Source organism: Pseudorca crassidens, chromosome 14 (genome assembly GCF_039906515.1).
Source record: "Pseudorca crassidens isolate mPseCra1 chromosome 14, mPseCra1.hap1, whole genome shotgun sequence".
Lineage (NCBI taxonomy): Eukaryota > Metazoa > Chordata > Mammalia > Artiodactyla > Delphinidae > Pseudorca > Pseudorca crassidens.
The window spans coordinates 57,236,929-57,259,741 of NC_090309.1; the positions used below are offsets into that span (position 1 = coordinate 57,236,929).

General features: G+C 40.1%; 1 protein-coding gene across 4 annotated transcripts in view; it reads left to right on the forward strand.

Moving 5' to 3' along the window:
• The window catches only part of THADA (THADA armadillo repeat containing), a 314,473-nt gene that overhangs the window by 166,263 nt on the left and 125,397 nt on the right, over nucleotides 1–22,813 (forward strand). For all 4 annotated transcript variants that reach the window (XM_067703121.1, XM_067703123.1, XM_067703125.1 and 1 more), the window contains one exon: nucleotides 1,561–1,729. In XM_067703121.1, coding sequence (XP_067559222.1) covers nucleotides 1,561–1,729 — 169 coding nt within the window. The remainder of the gene's footprint in view (nucleotides 1–1,560; nucleotides 1,730–22,813) is intronic.

Here is a 22,813-nt window from a genome sequence, read left to right on the forward strand (position 1 = left end):
TATATCTGTACTTTATTGTTATATTAATATAAATGTCAGTGATAACTCTGAGGTGTTAGAAACATTTCAGTCATAGGGCTTTGCCTCTACATGCTAAGCCTAAATGGCCACATGGGCCTAACGGCCCAGATCTTACCATAATTTTTTCTTGGACTATTGATTAATTTTGGGAAAAAACAAGAGGCCATCTCTTTCCCCTGCAGAGTCTGCTATCTTCTCATCTTCCCCATTCTTGTCTTGTCATCTAAGACATTTATATACTTTTTTTTTTTTTTTTTTTTTTTTTTGTGGTACGCGGGCCTCTCACTGCTGTGGCCTCTCCCGCTGCGGAGCACAGGCTCCAGATGCACAGGCTCAGTGGCCATGGCTCACGGGCCCAGCCGCTCTGCGGCATGTGGGATCCTCCCGGACCAGGGCACAAACCCATGTCCCCTGCATCGGCAGGCAGACTCTCAACCACTGCGCCACCAGGGAAGCCCAGTTGAGTTATTTTTTTAATAGGATGCAAGATCATCAAGTCTTGAGAGTTCTAGTCAAGAACTTAGTTAAGCTAGGACTTAACCATATTGGGCTCTCCTTTCAAATAAGACTATATCTGTGAAGGCTTTCAAGCGTACAGTTTCAACAAAATGGTTGTGGACTCTCAGGTTCTAAGTGTTTACAAAAAAGTCAAGAGGCCCTTAGATGACATGCCTTTCCAATGACCTTTGTAGAATCACAAAATACCAATTGTCCATGACTTTCACTTAAGAACTGGCTTCTATCCAAGCTCTATGGGTGTGAGTCAGCCCAAGAGGCAAGGATTTGGTGACTCGAGGGTCCATCTCTTGTTCTCATGACAGTTAAGTTCAGAGGGTGTACTCGGCCATTTATGGCACTCCCCAGTCTGGCCTGACTCACTTCTCAGCCTTCAGTTCCACAGCTATTCATGAACCTCTGTTTCAACCAGACACAATTAATTATACCTCGAGCATTTCTACCCTTGCTTTATACAACTGCCTGGTTTCTTTCGGCATACTTGAATCACGCTTGCTTTCCTGACTTCCGTCCTTCTCAATACTACAACCCACAGCCCACAACCCACAGTTTCATCCTCCTATAGCCATCATGTCAAGATCATTTGCCTATCATTTTTCCAGTACCACTTTCAGTTATCTTTTCAGATGTACTCCTTGTCTTGCCAACCAGCATATAGGCTCCTCAGAGACAACAGTGACTGTCTTATTTCTTATGGCACTCATCATGGTGCTTTTGTTCGTTCTGAGTGCCCAGTAAATAGTTGTTTGTTGAGGAGCAACTACCTGTTTATTGTCTTACTCCCAATTCCTATCTGCATTTATTCCTGTGATGGAATCATAGATGTTAATGATGTTTATGAGAAAAGCAAAGTTGCCTGTATAATTAATGACAAAAAACCCAATCATTTGGAATAGGAAGCAACTCCTACCACCACCCCAGCCCTTGGATGTCCCAGCCAGAGCTAGATGGAACATCAGCATATACAAAGACATGGGTGTGGAAATGAGTATTGAATGGTCTTGTGTTTTTATCTTTTCCCAGATGTGGTTGCTCACCTGTCTACCGCTCCCGTGAAATGGCAGCTCGTGCCTTGGTCCCATTTGTTATGATGGACGAAATCCCTGATACCATCCGAACTCTGTTGGCCAAACTCCCCGACTGCACTGACCAGTGTTTCCGGCAAAATCATATTCATGGGACACTTCTCCAGGTAAGTATAGTCACTCTTTCTGACTTCTGTCAAACACAGACATTGTTAGCAGGTGAAGATTTGTTATACAAGCTTTTCACTTTATCCGTAGAACTTTTTTCTACTGCTGAAAGAACAAGTATTTCCTAGGTGTGCTTTTTGCATCATAAACATGAATGTGGTGTCACACTGTGATTCAGTCAGGTCATCTTTTGCATTAAAACCTAGGTTTTCTGTAGCATGCTTTTCCATTTAGCCTTCTTCTCTGAACCAGGTGGAGTTGTGTCTTTTCCATCAAGTATGCCTGCAGAACATTCTAGGCCACTCCCTGTTCAGGGTGAAGTTGTGAGCATTCCTTGATACACATCAGGGAGCTTAACACCACAGTACATGAAATATCAAGCCCTACTTTCCTATTTTCTCTGTGCTATCAGTACGGAAGAGACTTTTCTTTTGAATCAATATACAAATTGATTTATTGCTTTTAACTTTTCTTCTAGAAAAGACTCAAGTATAACAAATGATTAAGAAATACACTTCTTATTGAAACTGTCCTTTTTGACCCCAGCTATAAACTTGGTGCTGGTGAGAAGGTCTGCTGTTCATGTGGCTGCTCTAGTCACTCACAGTGGGGCAGGGCTGGGGTGGGATTTAAATATCAGGTCATGTTTCTCATTTATGAGCAGATTAGAGAGATGGCCTTGAGATCCAAATATATGTTCTAAGCTTGAAGTCCACACTGCTGACATCAAAGGCAGTGTGTAGAGTGGTTAAGGCCTGTGATTCTGGATCCAGACTAGTCTAGGTGTCAGTTTCAGATTCATCACTCACTACCTGTGCATCTGTGTCTTCAGTTTTGAACCAAGGATAATAGTAGTGTATACCTCTTAGGGATTTTGTGAAGACTAAATGAATTAATGCATACGAAGTGCTTAGAATAGTACTTGGTACATAGCAAGATATATAGATAGTTATTATTGTTATTATTAGTTTTCATAAGTCTGTGCTATAATGAAAACTGATATTTTTGTAACTAATTCCATCTAGGGGAGAATGTAAGATAGACCTATTTTTTGCCTTCCTTCCTTGGTTGTTTTATATATTTAACAAGTATTTGTTGAATGGTTCCTATATACTACTGTGTCACAATCAAAATAGTGACCAAGTCAGTTCTTGCGTTGAAGGAGTCGAGGACAAAAAAAAAGGCCAGAAAATGGGCAATTACAATGTAGTATGCCAAGTGCTAGGGGAGCATAGCAGGGTCACCTGACTGGTCCTGGAGCAGTCAGGGAGAGCTTCCCAGAGAAAGTGACACCTAAGAAGAGAGCAGAAGTTAACCAAGGGAAGGGAGAGAAAGAGTTCCACCTGCAGAGGGAACAGCATATAGAAAGGCTCAGACTGGGTGTAAGTCAGCCCATCTGGAAACTGCAGGGTTGGGTGGGACTAAAGTTCTAGGGTGGCAGGTCTCAAACTGGTCTCAGGACCTCTTTACCCTCTTAAAGGTTTTTGAGGATCCCAAGTGGCTTTTGTCTATCAATATTTAATTAGAAACTAAAACAGAAAATGAAACACAAGAACTCACAAGCACACATTCCATTAGTCATTAGAGAGGTGACATCATCACACACCTTGTAGCCTCTGGCAAACTCCACTGTATACTTGTGAGAGACCGGGAATAAAAGAGGAAAGTAATGTCTAGTGTCATTTTGAAAATAGTTTAATCTTGCAGATCTCCTGAAAAGATTGTGCAACTCCCAAGGGTCCCAGACCAGATGCTCTGGTCTCCGTTACATGCATTATGGATCATTGGTGGTTTCTTTAATACAAACTCTTAAGCACTCATCTCCCTTGGTTCTCACTATATCCCTGTGATGAAGAGAGGGGCTGGGGTTGTTATCTTAGTTATAAAGATGGGACCCTGAGGCCCATACAATTGTGTCAGACTCCACTGTTTCTTTGAAGGGAAAGGGCCTGCAGTAATGAGTAATGCAGAACAGGCTTTTCAGAGATTCATAGGGGATGCAGCTGAGTTAGAAGGAAGGCTCGGATTGTCGGGCGGCATCAGCCATCAGATTTTCTTTATTGAAGATCCACTCTTGGCCAAACTTAGAAGTAGTGAGGTTGGAATTGTTTCTTTGGCTCTTTCACCAATTGTACAAATGGGCCTCCCAGACTCATTCCCCGTACGCACCACTAAAAGGTCTGGCTTGTGTTTCACCAGTCTGCCCAGCAACAAAATACGGTCTTTTGCTCCCAGGGCTGCCTTTGATATTCTCAAAGTTACTTCTTCTGCTACATAATATGTGAAACACTGTGGGAAGGTAAAAACCCTCTAACTCTGGGGTGGTTGTGACTATTCCTCTTGTTCCTGAGTGTTGGGGAGATGAAGGGCTTGTTGGAAAAAACAACAACCATATGGGTGTTGGGTGCTGGGTATTGTGTTTGTGTTTGTCAAACAGATTCCTGTCTTTACCAAGATTGGCTTATACCCTGGTTGAAAAAAGGAAGTCAAAGGCCTGTGGAAATCTTTTTGTCATGTCTATTCGGGTGTCTCATCTGTGTTGTAATAGTTCTGTTTCACCCTGTTGTTCTTTGTGGGGAAAGCTTAAGGGGTTAAGACAGGGAGGGCTCTTTTTCTCTTTTCCTTCTGTAGCTTATAGATTCCTTTTCCGCATAAAGCTACCTTTGAAATGAGTAAAAGACCTGCACCTGGAAGAGAGATGTTAGGGGTTGAAAGGAATAGTAATCTCCATGGGACTTTCAGAGCCAGCTAAGTAAATAGAAAGTTGTTATTTTTTTCAGAAGCAGGAAATCATTTTGTAATCAGAAAACAAATTCTTTCACAGAACATTTTCTTGAATTATACATTTTGACTTCTTTGAAAAATGTTTACATAAATATATCAAACCTTGGAGTATTTCTGTAGTACTATACATACTATACCTTGAAAACGAGAAATGTGCTGATCTCTGAATTTTCGGGGACTATGGAAGAAAGACTCAAATTATAGGGCATGCAAAAAAGGAAAGAACATGTGGGATTTGTTTCTTAATCATTTTAAAAACCAGAGGCTCATAATTGCCATGTTGAAATGGATGGAAGTAATGCACATCAGAAAAGGTGAGATTATCCTGCAGGTTCACGAGAGCCAGCGGTAAATGACATTAAATCTCAGTAAAGGCTAGATAAGAGACATGGACGGTACCTCATTTGGGAGCAGTACTGGCAGGGCTTCCCTGTCTTTTAAGTAGAATTAAACGTCTGTTTTTGTTGCCAAAATTCTTCATGTTGGGGACTTGATGTTATTACAAGGTTACTTATCACTCCCAAGAAATCGAGTTAGAGTTCAAAAATCTTGTACTGAGGAAGAGTTTGGCCAACAATCATGAGGAAAGATTTATTTTGATTCTTGGGTACTTAACTCATCTTTTGGTGTTTCCTAAGAAAATATATACCATTTGAAGTGAAAGTTTGAATTCTGAGTTTTTTCATTTCCTGCCCAATTTGGTTATTTTTCCTATTGTACAGACGTATAAAAGCTGATCCCTGCTCTTTCTTTAATTAAGCCCTTTTATTTGGGTAAGATGAAGTGGGCAGTTGAGGAAAGTTAGCTGCTATTAAAGCAGAAAAAGCACTTTTTCATTTATCTGTACATTCTAGACAAAAGTATTCTTTTTTTCTTCAGTTAATCCAAATAATCACCACAGTTCTACACATCCCTTTCCTGGTATTAAATTTTCTCCATTTTTTACCCACAGAATCTGTTGAACACTTTGTTTAATTCTTTTATTCCGGCCCCCCAAATTTGGAGCCTTGATTTCTGCACTTTGAGAATTCTGGGTTAAAAAGATTCCACTTTAAGAAAAAAAGATTCCACTTTTCTGGCTGTGGAGTGGAGTAGCATTGCTGCATCCGTCCTTGGGTTGACGTGAAATATTAGCCAGGGATGGGCTTCAGATAGCCTAGGCCCACACACTTAGAAAGTTTGCCATGAGATAAGTAAAATGAACATTTTGAGCACCTTTTGTATTCCACATGAATTGCACATGCGATTTCATTAATCCTCCCAGCAACCCAGCAAGATAGGCATTATTCTCTCTCTCTCTCTCTCTCTCTTTCTCTCTCACACACACACACACACACACACACACACACACACACACACACACACACACACACACACACACACACCACATTCTCTCTGTGTTTCTGATGAGGAAATTGAGGTGAGCCTGGCAGAGTGACTTGAGTAAAGTCACAGAGGTAGTCAGGGGTAGAGAGAAGATATTAAAGCCTGCACTCCTTTCCTCTTTAGAACGTGCTGCCTCCCTAATAGTTTATGTGAATAACAACTTTTTATGCCTAGGGAAACCAAATCAAGAATCCATCTTTGTTTTTATTTTTATTTATTTATTTATTTTTTGCGGTACGTGGGCCTCTCACTGTTGTGGCCTCTCCCATTGCAGAGCACAGGCTCCGGACGCGCAGGCCCAGTGGCCATGGCTCACGGGCCCAGCCACTCCGTGGCATGTGGGATCTTCCCGGCCCGGGGCACGAACACGCGTCCCCTGCATAGGCAGGCGGACTCTCAACCACTGTGCCACCAGGGAAGGCCCATCTTTGTTTTTAATCCCTTGTCACTCAGTCTCCTTAAATCTAATTTGATATGATACTACAACATTGGAAGCAAAGAAGTTCATCCATATTATAAAGAGGGACAGAGGAAGCCGGTGAAACCCTGCAAAGCTACAACTGGTAAAAGACCTTTAAAAGTACTTATTGTAGGGCTTCCCTGGTGGCGCTAGTGGTTGAGAGTCCGCCTGCCGATGCAGGGGACACGGGTTCGTACCCCGGTCTGGGAGGATCCCATATGCCGTGGAGCGGCTGGGCCCATGAGCCATGGCCGCTGAGCCTGTGCATCCGGAGCCTGTGCTCCGCAACGGGAGAGGCCAAAGCAGTGAGAGGCCCACGTACCGCAAAAAAAAAAGTACTAATTGTACCTTCCCTCCCTCTGCTTGTCTCTTTCTCATCTTTTCTCTTTGGTCTCCCATTTAATACTCCTAACCTGGAAATATGGAATCCTCTCTGGGGAGCTAGGTCATAACCAAGTTCACAGTTGCCACACCTTCTGTCATCCTTAAGGGTGTGACAAAACCTATCAAACATGGGCAACCGTAAGAATCTTAGGTCCTAGGCCTGGGAGCTCCTGGGACCGTGAAAAAGTGGTCAAGATTGAATTCAGTTCACACTGTGGAATACCTACCCTGTTCTAGGCTCAGTGAAAACATGAGTTTGCCTTTAAGGCTTTTACCTCCTAGTATGGGGGAGCTGTGGGTTAGAAGCCAAGTGAGCTGCTTAAACCCTTGGGGACCAGGGAGCATATGAATAACAGAAAGGAAGACAAGGCAAAAGATGAACGCATCAGTCATAAACGGAGACTGAAGCTAAGGCCCTTTCTGCTTTAGTCTGTAACATCCTGATATGCTCTGTGTTAGGGCTTGAGTTAGGGTCTTTATGAGGATGGGTATAGGGGTGCTGGGCTGGGAGGGACAGCATGAGGACAAACATAGAGGTAGATCTTGGTATTAACTTTGTGGAAAAGAAAAGCAGAACACCAGGAAAGAAATAAAGATAGGCCAGTTTGGCCAGCTAGTTGTCTGAAGGAATCACTGTTCAGGAAACAGGACTAAGACCAACCACCCTTTACTGTCTGCTATAGAGAGAAGCAGTGGAAACAAATAGAAAATGAGTGAAGGAGGGAGCCTTAAGTATAAATTCTATTGGAGTTTTCTAAATAAGGAAAAGAATGTTTTCAGAAAAAAATATTTTTTACTAATATTGTTGCACCAAAACCTGTAAGTATAATTTAAAAGAATGATCAATTCCATCTTTTTAAACTGTGACCATATAAAACAGCACCTTATGCTTGAAGAATTTTAGTATCTTTTTCATATTTCTTAAAAGTATAGAATTGTGAAACAAAGTAAAAATTTGCTCAAGCTGTCCAGAAATGGAACATTCCTTGACAGATATCATTTGGCGACCTAAGCTTGGCCTATCTCTGTTGTTTATTTTCTGTACAGAAAATACAATTTCAGAATGGAAAATAAAAAACAAAAGCATGAAATTATGCTGATGTTGTAAATTGTAAATGGATGGCTGGTCAGTGTGCTTTTTTTCTGGAATGAGTCATAAAGGAAGGCTCACTCTTGTCACTAGTGGCCAGATTTACTGGTTCTTTCTGAGGACTGTGTTCCTGTTAAAGGAGAAAAATCTAAATTGTTAGGAGGGTCCCCAGTCCAAGAAGGGCTAAGGCAGAGTTTCTCCAATGGCATGGCTGTAGATGTGTCAAGTATTTATTGAATCCTTCAGCTCTCAGGGAGTCTGAGTGGGGCCTTAAGGGGCTGGAGGCTCCAGGCAATCACCTGCAGCATCTCTTTATCCCAGAGTGCCAAAGGAGGATTATATTCTGTGTGTTCCTTGACATGAAAAGGATTGGGAAGCACTGGGCCCTTAAATAAAAAAATAAAGAGAAAAGTAGACCTTGTTAAATCTTACCTTTTGGCAATATATTTCTATCTGGCAATATATTTCTATCTGGATATAAGCCCAGAAAAGTCATTTTTAATTAAAGTGCTTCTCTTGAAGATGAATTAATCCCTTCCTTATAAATATCGAAAGGCTTTTATTTGGTGTGTGTTACTTAGGGAGCTTGTGCTGGGTGTGGGAGACAGCTTTTAGCTGCCAGGTTCAGAGCATTGACTGTAGTGCACTTTCACCATCACCCACCAGTGTCCTACTGCTGTTTTGTGAGGCTCTGAACTCATAATATTGGCCAGGGGTGTGTAGAGTTCAGAGATTTGTCAGTGGATGTATCCCCAGGCTTTTGTTACTATTTGGAATTAGAGTAGGGGAAGTAATGGTATAAAAGAATATATGTATAGGGATTTCCCTGATGGCATAGTGGCGGGGAGCCCGCCTGCCAATGCAGGGGACACGGGTTCGATCCCTGGCCCGGGAAGATCCCACATGGCGCTGAGCACCTAAGCCCACACACCACAACTACTGAGCCTGCGCTCTAGAGCCTGCAAGCCACGACTACTGAAGCCCGCACACCCTAGAGCCTGAGCTCCACCACAAGAGAAGCCACCACAATGAGAAGCCCGCGCACTGCAGCAAAGAGTAGCCCCCGCTCGCCGCAACTAGAGAAAGCCCGTGAGCAGCAACAAAGACCCAACACAGCTGAAAATAAAATAAATAAATTATGACTCTGGCATATAGTAAGTGTTCAGTGCACGTTAGTTGCTGTTGTTACTGCTTGGTGTTGCTGCTGCTGCCACCATCACCACCACCCTCATAGGGGTTTATGATCCAAAAACGTGAGGACCACTGATGCAGATGGTGAGTGAAGGATTTTGAGCTACAGAAAGCTGTGCTTTAGAAAAATTAATGTTGTGTGTTGAAATAGTAATGTAAGAATCTCTCCTGATACGTGAGTGTATGTGTAAGAGAGAAATAAGTTGATTTTCGGCAGTTTTTACTTTATGTGTTAGCATGCTGCACAAAGACGTTCCTCTGATCAGTCAGTGTTCTCTACCTTCCAGTAGGTCATATTGAAGATTATAAGAACTGAGATTAGTTCTGATTTTTAAGGGTTGAGTTCCTGCCTATCAGGTTGTTATTCCTTGCACCTGTTTTGTTTTGAATTACACCCCCTCCCCCATACCCCATCAGAAACCCGATGAATCAGGAAAGAAACACTGTCACACTGTCCCAAACAAAGGAGTCCTTTACCATTCGAAGGGGAAAATTTGAAGTTCATAAAGTGAAAGGGAAATACAGGATCCTCCTACATAGATTAATCTAGCACTTTTCCGAGTTCACTTTTCATCTTGGAAAACACTTTCCATCCCCTCCCAGCCTTATTGTTTGAGACTTTTTATGACAGAAGATAATTCTGAATGTTCTTAAAAATACAACAAAACAAAACATTGTGCTGTGGGCACACTAGCAAGCTTCTGTCGTTTCCCAGAATTCCTATAAAATATCTGATGGTGTGTGGTCCCATCATGTGATGCCATTCGTTTGATGGGCCTCCATCCCATGAAAACAGTATTATTTGTCGTTTGTTTTTGGCTCTGCCAATCTAATAGGCAAAAGGAACACCTCATTGTTTCCTTGAGGGAAGCATTTTTGAGCTAGCAGAGCACATGTACTTGTTGCATAGCCCTGGGTTTCATTTAGAGCACCATGTGTATTTCAGTTACTAAAGACTCAGTTGGCTGTTCAAAAGCACTGTGGTTGCGAATAGCCAGACAATATGACAGCCACCTTAGAGGCCTGAAGGAAAATCAGTCCCGGGCCTAAAGGAAATAAATAAAAGCCTTTCTATTTTAAACCATGTTATTGTTCATGACATTCTTATATTTCTCTGTACAGTTGACTCTTGAACAACTGCAGGGTTGGGGTGCCGACAGCTGTGCAGTGGGAAATCCACACATAACTTTTTTTTTTTTTTTTTCACACATAACTTTTGACTTGCCACCACTTAACTACTTAATAGCCTGCTGTTGACTGGAAGCCTTAATGATAACATGGACAGTCAAGTAGCACGTATTTTATAGATGTATTATATACTTTATTCTTGAGTAATCTAGAAAAAAGAAAACATTATTAAGAAATCATAAGGAAGAGAAAATGCATTTACAATTACTCTACTGTATTTATCGACACCATTAAGTTTAATCTGTTTACAAATGAATCTTCTGTCAGTACCTACATCAATATTGTCTTCTATGATACGAAACACTGTAGATGTTATATATATTACTAACACTAGACATTAAAAATGAAAAGACAGTGTGAAAAAGAAATATTTATTTACAGGTATAATGATTCATGCATTGATAACAAAGAAGCAGCAATATGATTGCTTTATGGTAGCCTAGCCTATACACTATGAATGAATTGTTATAAAAACTTTATGACCTACAGTATTAAAGACATATTCATAATACAGTATCAGAAACATTGTTACATTTTTAAAAACTACTTACCTGTGATAATAGGCTGATACTCAGTTTCTCCAATTACTGGAGAGAAAGGTATACCGTAGTATGATAATGTAATTCTTTGAAAGCAAAGTTATAAAACGGTAAGAAAACTAACACACTATTAATTTAATATTAAATGTCACTCACCTTATGCCTATGTAAGGATAGGCTATCCACTTCAGTACAAGTCTTACACACCATGTTCTACATGTATGTTGTTGTATATTTATTGAAAAGAATCTGCATACAAGTGGGCCCACACAGTTCCAACCCATGTTGTTCAAGGGTCAACTGTACTGTGTATCTGCATCCCCTCCACCCTGTCCTTCCATGGCAGGGTTTCTCAACCTCAACACTGTTGACCTCTGGGGCCTGGTAATTCTTTGTTGTGGGGTCTGTACTTTGCATTGTAATATATTTGGTAACATCTCCCCAACAGATACCTGTAGTACCCACCCTCCCTTTTGTGACAACAAAAAATGTCTCCAGACATTTCCACATGTCCCTCAAGGGGCACAGTCGTCCGTGGTTGAGAACGTTTGTTCCATGGTACCTGTGGATTCTCTCCATGATCCTGTGTGGGCAGGGGGTGATGCAGCTCTTTTAAAATACCGACGGCCATGACAGAAACCTTTCCTGACTCATGAACAAATTGTGGCTCAACAAACTACAGTGAGCTGTGCATGGGAATAAAGGATTAGGAGGGGGATATAAAACTCAGGCCAGAAATCTCAAAGGAAGCACTTTTCTTCCCTTTCTCTCCTTCTCTCTTTCTCTCTGCTGGGAAGATGCTATGAACATTTAAGCCAGCTTGCTTTCAAAATCCCAGCTCTTTATAGTTTGCTTCATGTCCCTGTCTCGACGTGCCTCTGATCCACTTGCACAGTGTGTGGTTGAAACTCATTCCTGCCCTCCCCAGACTCAGGGAGCACAATAAAATTCTAGGGGTGCTTTGGAAAATAACACAAAATTAGAATTTTCTCACTTTTACTTTAAGTGCTTTGCTGTCTATTTCATTGAGTCTCTCTTGGGCAGGGGGCAAGAGGCTGTGTGGAAAAGCCTTCCTTAGGGAACAGAGGTTCTCTAAAAACTTAACCCAGGACATCAAAATTTTAATTTTGAGTTAAACATAAAGCTTTATCCAGATCCTCAAATTCAGACCTCAAAAAAGGAAACTGGAAGATAAATCTAGATGAGGGTGGGACTTCCCTGGTGGTGCAGTGGTTAAGAACCCGCCTGCCAATGCCAATGGAGGGGACACAGGTTCAAGCCCTGGTTTGGGAAGATCCCACATGCCGTGAAGCAACTAAGCCCCAGCGCCACAACTACTGAGCCCACGTGCCACAACTACTGAAGCCCACATGCCTAGAGCCCATGCTCCCCAACAAGAGAAGCCACCACAGTGAGAAGCCCACGCATCGCAAGGTAGAGTAGCCCCCGCTCACCACAACTAGAGAAACCCCACGTGCAGCAAAGAAGACCCAATGCAGCCAAAAATTAAAAAAGTAAAATAAAATAAAAATTAATTAATTTTAAAAATCTAGATGAGCTTGCTAAAAATATATGGTGAAGATAGTAATTATATTAATTTTTTTGTTAAAAGGCTTTCAGATGCTGTGTATGCCTCAGATACGTAAATGTCTAGAAGGCCAGTAGTAAATTTGTGACTTGACTCTCAAAAATGTTTCAGTATATAAAAAAATTAGAGTTTTTAAAGCACATCCTTAACACCTCTTTTAGACAGTGTCATATAATTCTTATGTGTGCTTTTCTTAGTCTGATTAGAAGGATAACTACAGATATTAAAATGGAGTCTTTCTGGTTTTGTTAAAGGCATATATTTGAAAAAATAAGCAAATTAAATCTTAATTGATTTTCTGTTGTAACTGTCAATAACAAGCATTTTCTATATCTTCTCTTCACACTAGGAGATTTGGAGGGTTGATAATTAAGGTAAAAATTTGCACTTGTGAATATTTTGATAAATTTTTTCATCTTCTGACTTTTGCATAGTTAATTTATCAGTCACCCTAATTATCAGTAATTAAATTACTTATAGATTTTGACATTAAAATATAAAGAATTAGTAAGAATACATAACCAAGCTCATGTTGTCCTTAGAATAAACGTATGGGCAGTGGTAGTCTCTTCTCTGTTTTCATTAAGAAACCCATTCAGATAGACCACTGTTTAATTCCTGTTGCTATTGAAATGCACATTCATTGACATCCATTTCCCCAAGTGTCTTATGATTTTGCAGAACTACTTTGGATAATGAATTCCACCAAGGTCATCTGCAGCGTTTTCCCTGCCTGAATTGGTAAGAAGGAAAAGATAGTCCATTTGCCTTTCTTTATTTTTTTCAGCTTTATTAAGATATAATTGACATATAACATTGTGTAAGTTTAAGATATACAGTGTGATGATTTGATATATGCATATATTGCAAAATGATTACCACATTACGGTTAGTTAACATATCCATAACCTGACATAGTTACAGTTTTGTGTATGTTTGATGAGAACTTTTTAGGTCTACTCTCTTAGCAACTTTCAAACATATAATACTGTATTGTTAACTATAGTCACCATGTTCTGCAGTACATTTCCAGACCTCATTTATGTTATAACTGGAAGTTTCTATCCTTTTTTTAAAATAAATTTATTTATTTATTTTTGGCTGCATTGCATGTTCGTTGCTGCACGCAGGCTTTCTCTAGTTGCGGCGAGCAGGGGCTACTCTTCATTGAGGTGTGTGGGCTTCTCATCGTGGTGGCTTCTCTTGTTGCGGAGCTCGAGCTCTAGGCACAAGGGCTTCAGTAGTTGTGGCAGGTGGATTCTTAACCACTGCGCCACCAGGGAAGTCCCGGAAGTTTGTATCCTTTGATCACCTTCACTCATGCCTACCCCTGCCACTACAACACCAATCTGCTGTTTCTACAAGTTCGGTTTTTTTTAGATTCCAGGTATAAAGGAGATCATACAATATTGTCTTTCTCTAACTTGTCTGATTTAGAACAATGCCCTCAAGGTCCATACATGTGGACCTTGCCAATGGTAGCATTTCCTTCCTTTTTTATGGTTGAAAAGCATTACATTGTGTGTGTGTGTGTGTGTGTGTGTGTGTGTGTGTGTGTGAATCTCAAATTTTCTTTATCCATTTGTCCGTTGATAGACACTTCAGTTGTTTCCAGGTCATGGCTATTGTATCATAAAGCTACAGTGAACGTGGGGATGCAGATATCTCCTTGAGATAGTGATTTCATTTCCTTCACATATATACCCAAAAGTAAAATTGCTGTAGTTGTGCTTTTAATTTCTTGAGGAACCTCCATATTGTTTTCCATGGTGGCTACACCAATTTACATTCCCATCAACAGTGCACAAGTGTTCCTTTTTCTCTAAATCCTCGCCAGCATTTGTTATCTCATCTTTTTGATAATAAACATTCCCTGATGTTGAACTCCTTTTCATGTACCTGTTGGCCATTTGAATATCTTCTTTGGAAAAAATGTCTATTCAGATCCTTTGCTCATTTTTAAATCGGATTATTTGTTTTTTTGCTACTGAATTGTGAATTTCTTACATAGTTTGGAATTAACTCCTTATCAGATATGCAGTTTGCAAATATTTTCTCCCATTCCTTAGACTGCCTTTTCATTTTGTTGATTGTTTCTTCTGCTGTGCAGAAGCTTTTTTATTATTATTATTGTTATTTTTCTGACTGCATCAGGTCTTAGTTGCGGCACACGGGATCTTCGCTGAGGCATGCAGGGTCTTTTCATTATGGTGTACGGTCTCTTCGTTGCAGCGCTCAGGCTTCTCTCTAGTTGAGGCGTGTGGGTTTTCTCTCTCTAGTTGTGGTACGTGAGCTCCAGAGCGCATGGGCTCTGTTGTTTGCAGCACGCAACCTCTCTCATTGAGGCATGCAAGCTCAATAGTTGTGGCGTGAGGGCTTAGTTGCCCCGTGGCATGTGGGATCTTAGTTCCCTGACCAGGGATCAAACTCGCGTCCCTTGCATTGGAAGGAGGATTCTTTACCACTGGACAACCAGGGAAGTCCCGAAGCTTTTTAATTTGACGAAGTTCCACTTGTTTATTTTTGCTGCCATTGCTTGTGCTTTTGGTGTCATATCCCTAAGATCATTGCTATGACCACTGTCAAGGAACTTTTTCCCTATGTTTTCTTCTAGAAGTTTTATGGTCTTAGGTTTAAGTCTTTAATACATTTTGAGCTAATTTTTGTGAGTGGTGTAAGATTAGGGGTTCAGTTTCATTCTTTTGCATGTGAATATCTAGTTTTCCTACCACCATTTGTTGAATAGACTACCTTTTCTCCATTGAGTGTTCTTGGTTCCCTTGTCAAATACTAGCTGACCATATATGCAAAGGTTTATATCTGGGCTCTGGATTTTGTTTCATTGGTCGATGTGTCTGTTTTTATGCCAGTACCATACTGTTTTGATTACTTTGGCTCTGTAATATAGTTTGAAATTGGGAATTGTGATGCCTCCAGATTCCCCACCCACCCAGGATTACTTTGACTATTCAGGGTCTTTTATGGTTCCATATGAATTTTATTTTTTTGTTTTTTTTCTATTTCTGCAACAACAACAAAATACGCCATTGAAATCTTGATAGGGATTGCATTGAATCTGTAGATGGCTTTGGGTAGTATGGACATTTTAACAATATTAATTCTTCCAATCCATGAACACGGGATATCTTTCCATTTATTTGTGTCTTCTTTAATTTTTTTTTCACCAATGTCTTAGAGTTTTCAGTGAGATCTTTCATTTCCTTGGTTAAATTTATTCCTGTGTATTTTGTTTTCAATGCTATTGTAAATGGGATTGTTTCTTTATTTCTTTTTCAGATAATTCATTGTTAGCAGATAAGCACAACCAATTTTCGTGTGTTGATTTTGTATCTTGCAACTTTACTGAGTTTAATTGGTTCTAACAGGTTTTCTTTTTCTATATATAAGATCATGTCATCTGCAAACAGATAATTTTACTTCTTTTCCAATTCAGATGCCTTTTATTTCCTTTTCTTGCCTGATTGCTCTGGCTAGGGCTACTAGTACAAGATATAGATCATTAGGTTTCATCTTTGCTCTAGTGCATCCTATGTTGAATAGGAGTGGTGAGAGTAGGCACCCTTGTCTTGGCCCTGATCTTAGAGGAAAAGCTTTCAACCTTTCATTATTGAGAATGAGGTTACCTGTGGGCTTGTTGTAGATGGCCTTTATTGTATTGAGGTACATTCCTTCTATACCCACTTCGTTGAGAGTTTTTATTGTGAATGGATGTTGAATTTTGTCAAAGCATTTTCTATATTTATTAAGATGATCATATGATTTTATCTTCTATTTTGTTAATATGATATATCACACTTATTATATTATATAAGTTGAGCCATCCTTGCATCTCAGAGATGAATTCCACTTGATTATGGTGTATGATTTTTTTAAATATTTATTTATTTATTTGGCTGTGCTGGGCCTTAGTTGCAGCATGTGGGATCTTTTAGTTGCGACACATGGGATCTTTAGATGTGGCGTGCAGGATCTTTTAGTTGTGGCATGCAAACTCTTAGTTGCAGCATGTGGGATCTAGTTCCCTGACCAGGGATCAAACCCAAGCCCCTTGCATTGGGAGCGTGGAGTCTTAGCCACTGGACAACCAGGGAAGTCCCTATGGTGTATGATTTTTTAATGTGCTGTAGAATTTGGTTTAATAGTATTTTGTTGAGTATTTTTGCATCTGTATTGATCAGGGATATTGGCCTGTAGTTTTGTTTTTGTTTTAGTTTTTCTTGTAGTATTCTTATCTGGCTTTGGTATCAGGGTAAGCTGGTCTTGTAAAATGAGTTTGGGAGTGTTCCCTCCTCTTCAGTTTTTTGGGAAGAGTTTGAGAAGGATTGATTTAAGTAGAATTCACCAGTGAATCCATCTGTCCTATGATTTTCTTTGTTGGGAGGTTTTTTTATTACTTATTCAGTCTCCTTATTAATTAGTGGTCTGTTCAGATTTTCTGTTTCTTTCTCATTCAGCCTTGGTAGGTTCTTATGCCTATTTCTAGGAATTTATCCATTTCTTCTGAGTTGGCCAATTTGGTGGTGTACAGTTGTTCATACAAATGCCCTTCTTCTTTGCCTTGTTTATTACTGTGTTTCATTAGACCCTTAGATAATAATGCATTTATTCAACAAAATTATGTATGCATCTAGCTCCTAGAGCAGTGCTGACCATTCTGACTTTCTGGCTACCCGGGGAACCCCCCTCCCACCCCATATCTCATACTTTAACCTCTTAGATCATTAGATTTCATCTTTGCCCTTGTGCATCATCTGTGATGATTCTCCCAATTAATAGTTCTGTCTTAATGTAATAGTAGTTGAGAGCGGAACGAAGGCTCTGGAGCAAGACCGTCTGGGTTCAAATGCCAGCTCCACTGCCCACTTAGATTTCTTAGCCTTCATTCCTTCCTCTGTCAAAAGAGAAACAAATAATTTTCTGGGGATAGCTGTGAAAATTAGGAAAAACAGAGCCCTCTAATGGTTACTGATCTTCTGTCTCCATAAGAGGGCAGGGGGGTGGGGTGGATGTTCTTTAGAGCAGGAAGGGGCTCTTCTGAAACTATTCTAAAGCCTCACTGGTTGTGACCTCCTCTGTGTGCAGATGAGTTTCATGATCACTCTTGAGTGTGGCGTGCTGTCAGGGATTCCTAGCAAGGCTAAATCTCCAGATTCCAGATGTTCACTTTTTTTGCCAAATGAAGGTAGACTGTTGCCTTCCTGCTTCATCCTCCACTTTCTTTTCTTATTAATAAAGGGAATGTGTGTTATATACTTGAATTAATGGCACTCTGGAGCATTTGTTAGGTATGTACAGGTGTCGGATGTTTTATTCGTATTGCATAGGTAGACCTCTCTTTTCACTAGGATCTTGGTCATTCTCCTGCTTGGGGATGCCTTTCTAAACTCAGCAAAGTGAACTTTCTGGTGAGGGGGACGTTTTTCATTAACTTCCTAAGAATCGTATTTCCGAAAAGGGGACTGAAATTGTTTGGAGTTATTTTTTTATATCAAATGGATTTAATATTTTTTTTTGTTTGGTTTTTTTTTTTTTGCAGTACACGGGCCTCTCACTGTTGTGGCCTCTCCCGTTGCGGAGCACAGGCTCCGGACACACAGGCTCAGCGGCCATGGCTCATGGGCCCAGCCGCTCCGCGGCATGTGGGATCTTCCCGAACCGGGGCACGAACCTGCGTCCCCTGCATCGGCAGGCGGACTCTCAACCACTGCATCACCAGGGGAGCCCTTAATATTTTTTTTAATTGTGACTTTGAAGAGTTTATAAGTGCCAGAAAATTCCATCACCTTTGTTAAACTTCAAAGAGATCAGTATAATTAACATCTTAAATGTGCTGTTTGACATTTTTCCCCCTTATTCATTATTTAAGCCTTTAAAAATTATCTTTTACATGTAGATGGTAAGACAGGTTTTACTTGTAAGTTTAAGTCAGTTTATAGCACATAGACATTATGCCTTTCCTTCTTGGATTACAGGATATATAGTAATTTTTATATCTAACATGTTTCTAAAATGCAATTTTAGTTTCAGTTTCCTGTTTTATAATTGATTTTTTCAAGTATGTGAGGCATTTACTAGTCCAATTAAACTGTTCTTTTTATATTGGAAGCAGTATTCATTGATCAGTCTGAGAGAAAATTTAGTCATTAGGTTTGATTTTTCAAGTGTTTAAGCACAGAGTTATAGGGCAGTAGTTTACATTAAAATTTATGATTGAACATACACTTACGTGTGTGTATATATGCATTTAGAATTAAGGTGTTGGAAATTTGAGTCCATATTCTCATAGTGAGTTAGAGATGCAGTACAATCCATGCCCACCAAATCAAAACGAGGTGGTAGATTTCTGAAGAAGACCAATTACCAGTGCCCTTCAGCCTGTAATCTCTAAGCAGTGGTGAGGCTTCTGCTCGTGCAGCCTACTCTTCCGCAGGACCTTCACAGCCTCATTAAAGAAGGAGAACCATATTGTTTTGCAAGTGTGTCTTCAAGATCATGATTTCACCTATTCTGGATAAATGTATGATTTACTTTGTTAATCTTCCTTTGTCCTAGCTTTTCCTTCTTTGTTGTTTCTCTAATTTTTACTTTCTCTCCCTCCAGAAGGAAAGCACAGAGTAAGTAGAGGTACCCAATTTCCATCTGTCTCTCCATTCCAGAAGTTAAATCTTCGATATCACCACCTCAATCACGAGTTTAGTCATTTCTAAATTCATACGGAGAAGGTAGAGGTAGGCTGTGTCTGTGTTACAGGTTGGGCTGGGCGTGGTGGTGGTGGCCTAAAAACGTCTACCATGTAGTTTAAAACAAATCAGAAACAAAAGCCACATGAGAAAGTCTGCCTCGGAGTTTGTATTCAAGTGAGTAGATCTGAGGATTGAAAACATTTCCTTTTTTCTTCCCTGCTTGGCTTTTCAGAGCTGGGATGGGTTGCTTTGGAGCGGAGTGAACACTCATGCCCAAAAGAGGCCAGGCACAGTCTCGAGAGCCTTGTTACTCAGAGTGTAGAGCCAGGCCAGCAGCATCAGCATTGCCTCGGCCTGGTCTGAAATGCACACTCCTGGGCCACCCTAGACCTGCTGAATCAGAATCTGCATTTTCCCAAGATCCCAGTTAAACTCATATGCTCATTAAAGTTAAGAAGTACTAGTCCAAATAAGCCTTTTCCAGAATGTTGCAGTGGGCTTGTAACCCACTACATATCCATACTGATGTAAATAAACAAATGATTGAACAAATAAATAAATGGGGGAGAAGAGACACAGAAGAATTCCAAATCTGTGTAGTTACCCGCCCCCCTCCCCCAGTGCCTCCTTCAGAAAGTGAAGCTCACCTTCCCTCCCCTCATTCCTGGAGTGTGGGCTGCATTCAGTGACTTGCTTCTACAGGGTATGGAAAGAGACAGGAGAGGAGAGTAACTCTGTGGTGGAGAAATCTGGCAAACACTACATCTCAGTTATGTGATCCAGCCTAATATCAACAATGATAAGACATGTTGATAGTGTGTGATAGCATGTACCCTTGTTGTGATATGATGAAAATGGCATGTCACCTGTCCTCCCCAAAACTCATAATCCTAGTCTAACAAACAAAAAATTCAGACAAACCCAAATCGAGGGACTTTTTACAAAATATCTGACCAGTACTCCTCAAAACTGTTAAGGTCACCAAAAACAAGGAAGAAGTGTGAGAAACAGTCACAAACCAGAGGAGCCTAAGGAGAAAGGAGACATGCCAACTAATATAATATGGTACCTGGATGGGATCCTGAAACAGAAAGAAGACATTAGGTAAAAACTAGTGAAATCTGAATAAAGTATGTGGAGTTTAGTTGACGTAATGTACCAATACTTTCTTAGCTGTGACAGATGAACCATAGTGATAGAAGGTGGTAGCAAGGAGGGAACTGAGTGAGGGATATACAGAAACTTTGTGTACCATTTTTGCAACTTTTGGGTACATCTAAAACTTACTCTAGTACATCCTGCTTCTCGTCCTCTCACTTAGAACAGATTTTCTTTCTCATAGAGTAGTGATTGGTAGAGGTAAGCATGATGTGTGTATTCAGATTGCCAGAGCCTCTGAAAGGCTCTTCTGAATGTCAATAATTACTGACACCTGACTTCATCCGAGTGCGGTATTTGGGCCTCGGACAGGAAAGTAGCAACAGGGTCCTCACTGTTGACTCCAAGCAGGTGTTGGTTGTTTTGCTTCTAAGTGGGATAGAACTAGGCTTCTTCCATTTAACAAGTGTCCTTCAGTAACTGAGACTGCCAGTTTAGAATATGGCTCTTTATCTTTGTCTGGGGGCATCCTAGTAAATCCCTAACACCAAATTCATGTGGGGAGAGGGACATTCATTCTGTCTGTTTTCAGCCTTAGAATCAAAGAGAACTTTGAAAATGAATTGAGCCAAATGGAGGCCATTGTTGAAGAAGAGGTGATTTTCATTAAAAGTAAATGTTGGCTCAATTGTCTCAGCTGCTGGTAGAAAAAAAATCATCATCAGAAGGGTCTTTAAAAAAAGAAGGGTCTATCTTCAGGAGTATAGCAACAGTGTCTTTGTACCCGACAATCTAAACAGAAAAAGGCCTGCACTTTCTGAACCATATCTTTATATACACCAAATAAAGTGGAAGAGAGTACTGCTGGTTATGCGTAGAATCCTTGGAAGGGCAGACACAGAGAAGGGCTATTCTGTTTTCTACAAGTACAACGTTAACCATGCTGTAAATATTGGCTCTGGGAGTTTCTCAATGTTGATCTGGCTTCGGGAGCCCCCTTTAGTCCGATGGCTTGCAGTTGGATGGTGTTTTTTGTGTTGGGTTGTGAACACTGACACCAGTTTCACAAAATTCTCTTGCAAAATGCTTTTGCTTGCTTGTGCTTTGTTTTATTCCTGTTCTTGGAGACTGTGCTGGTACAGGCCCTGTGCTGATTTTCCTTTGCTGTCTTACCACTGTCACCAGTTCTGTAACAGAATTAAAGGGATACCTCAATTTCCAAAAATAGAAGTTCAAGAGGTTTACTGCCCAGCAGAGGGAAGTCAAAATAACCAGCGTTTTATTTTATTCTGGCATACAGATTTTCAGTTTCCCACATTGGGACCTTGTATGTAGAAAATGAAAACAGTTACAAAATATTCCTCTGTGTCAAGTTATGTTGAAGCTCACTCTAGCTTCACTTTAACTCTCTTCTTTATTGGAAATAATTTGGTGTAAGGTAGATTCACCTTGGATATCATTCATTGACTGAAATGCCAGGCTCCCATGATAGAGTGGAAATAAGACCACAGTGCATTTACCATTTTAAAGTTAAAAAAGCATAAAGAGAAGATACCAGTTTTATTGTAGTTACTTCATTCCTACTTGCTATGCAGTTTATAATCTTGCTTTTTTTTTTTCTTTTTTTTATTGAAGCATAGTTGATTTATAATATTGTGTTAGTTTCAAGTGTACAGCAGAGTGATTCAGTTATACAGATACATATATATATGTATACATTTTTTCCTATTCTTTTCCATTATAGTTTATTACAAGATGTTGAATAATCTCACACTGTTTTAATTGCTTCATTCTTAGTTTTTTTGACAACCTGCATTATTTTGTGGATGGTGGATGCTGTATGGAAAGAGGTTTGAAATCTAGGATTGACGTACTCTTTCCCCACTTTGTAGGTATTTGACCTGGGGCACATCACTTAAATTCTAAAATGAAGCTTAGCCATCTGTAAAATAATGATAACACATAATTTGAAAAGTGGATATAAGGAGTAGCGATGTTATATGTACAAATTCCCGGTATAGTAGCTGTCACGGTATATAGTTTCTTTTTTTTTTTTTTAATAGATTTTGGTGCTATGTGACAATGCATTATTTTGAATGAGCAAGGGATTTAGCTAATGGTGCTAATTTTTTAATTTTTATTTATTTGTTTGTTTATTTATTTATTTGGCTGTGTTGGGTCTTCGTTTCTGTGTGAGGGCTTTCTCTAGTTGTGGCAAGCGGGGGCCACTCTTCATCACGGTGCGTGGGCCTCTCACTATCGTGGCCTTTCTTGTTGCGGAGCACAGGCTCCAGACATGCAGGCTCAGTAGTTGTGGCTCACAGGCCTAGTTGCTCCGCGGCATGTGGGATCTTCCCAGGCCAGGGCTCGAACCCGTGTCCCCTGCATTGGCAGGCAGACTCTCAACCACTGCGCCACCAGGGAAACCCGGTATAGTTTCTTAATACATGCTATCTATGATTTATATTTTTTATTATTAAAAATACTATTTTAGTTTAAAATACTAGTTTAGTTTAAAAATACTATTATGAAAATTATTTAACATTATCAAGAGGAATTAAAAAATAAATTAATGGAGAGCTATTGCATGATTTTTTTTGGTCCCAAATTCATTTATTGAAAAGTACAGCTTATCACTCCCAACAGAACCACTAAGTTTGTCATACACTAA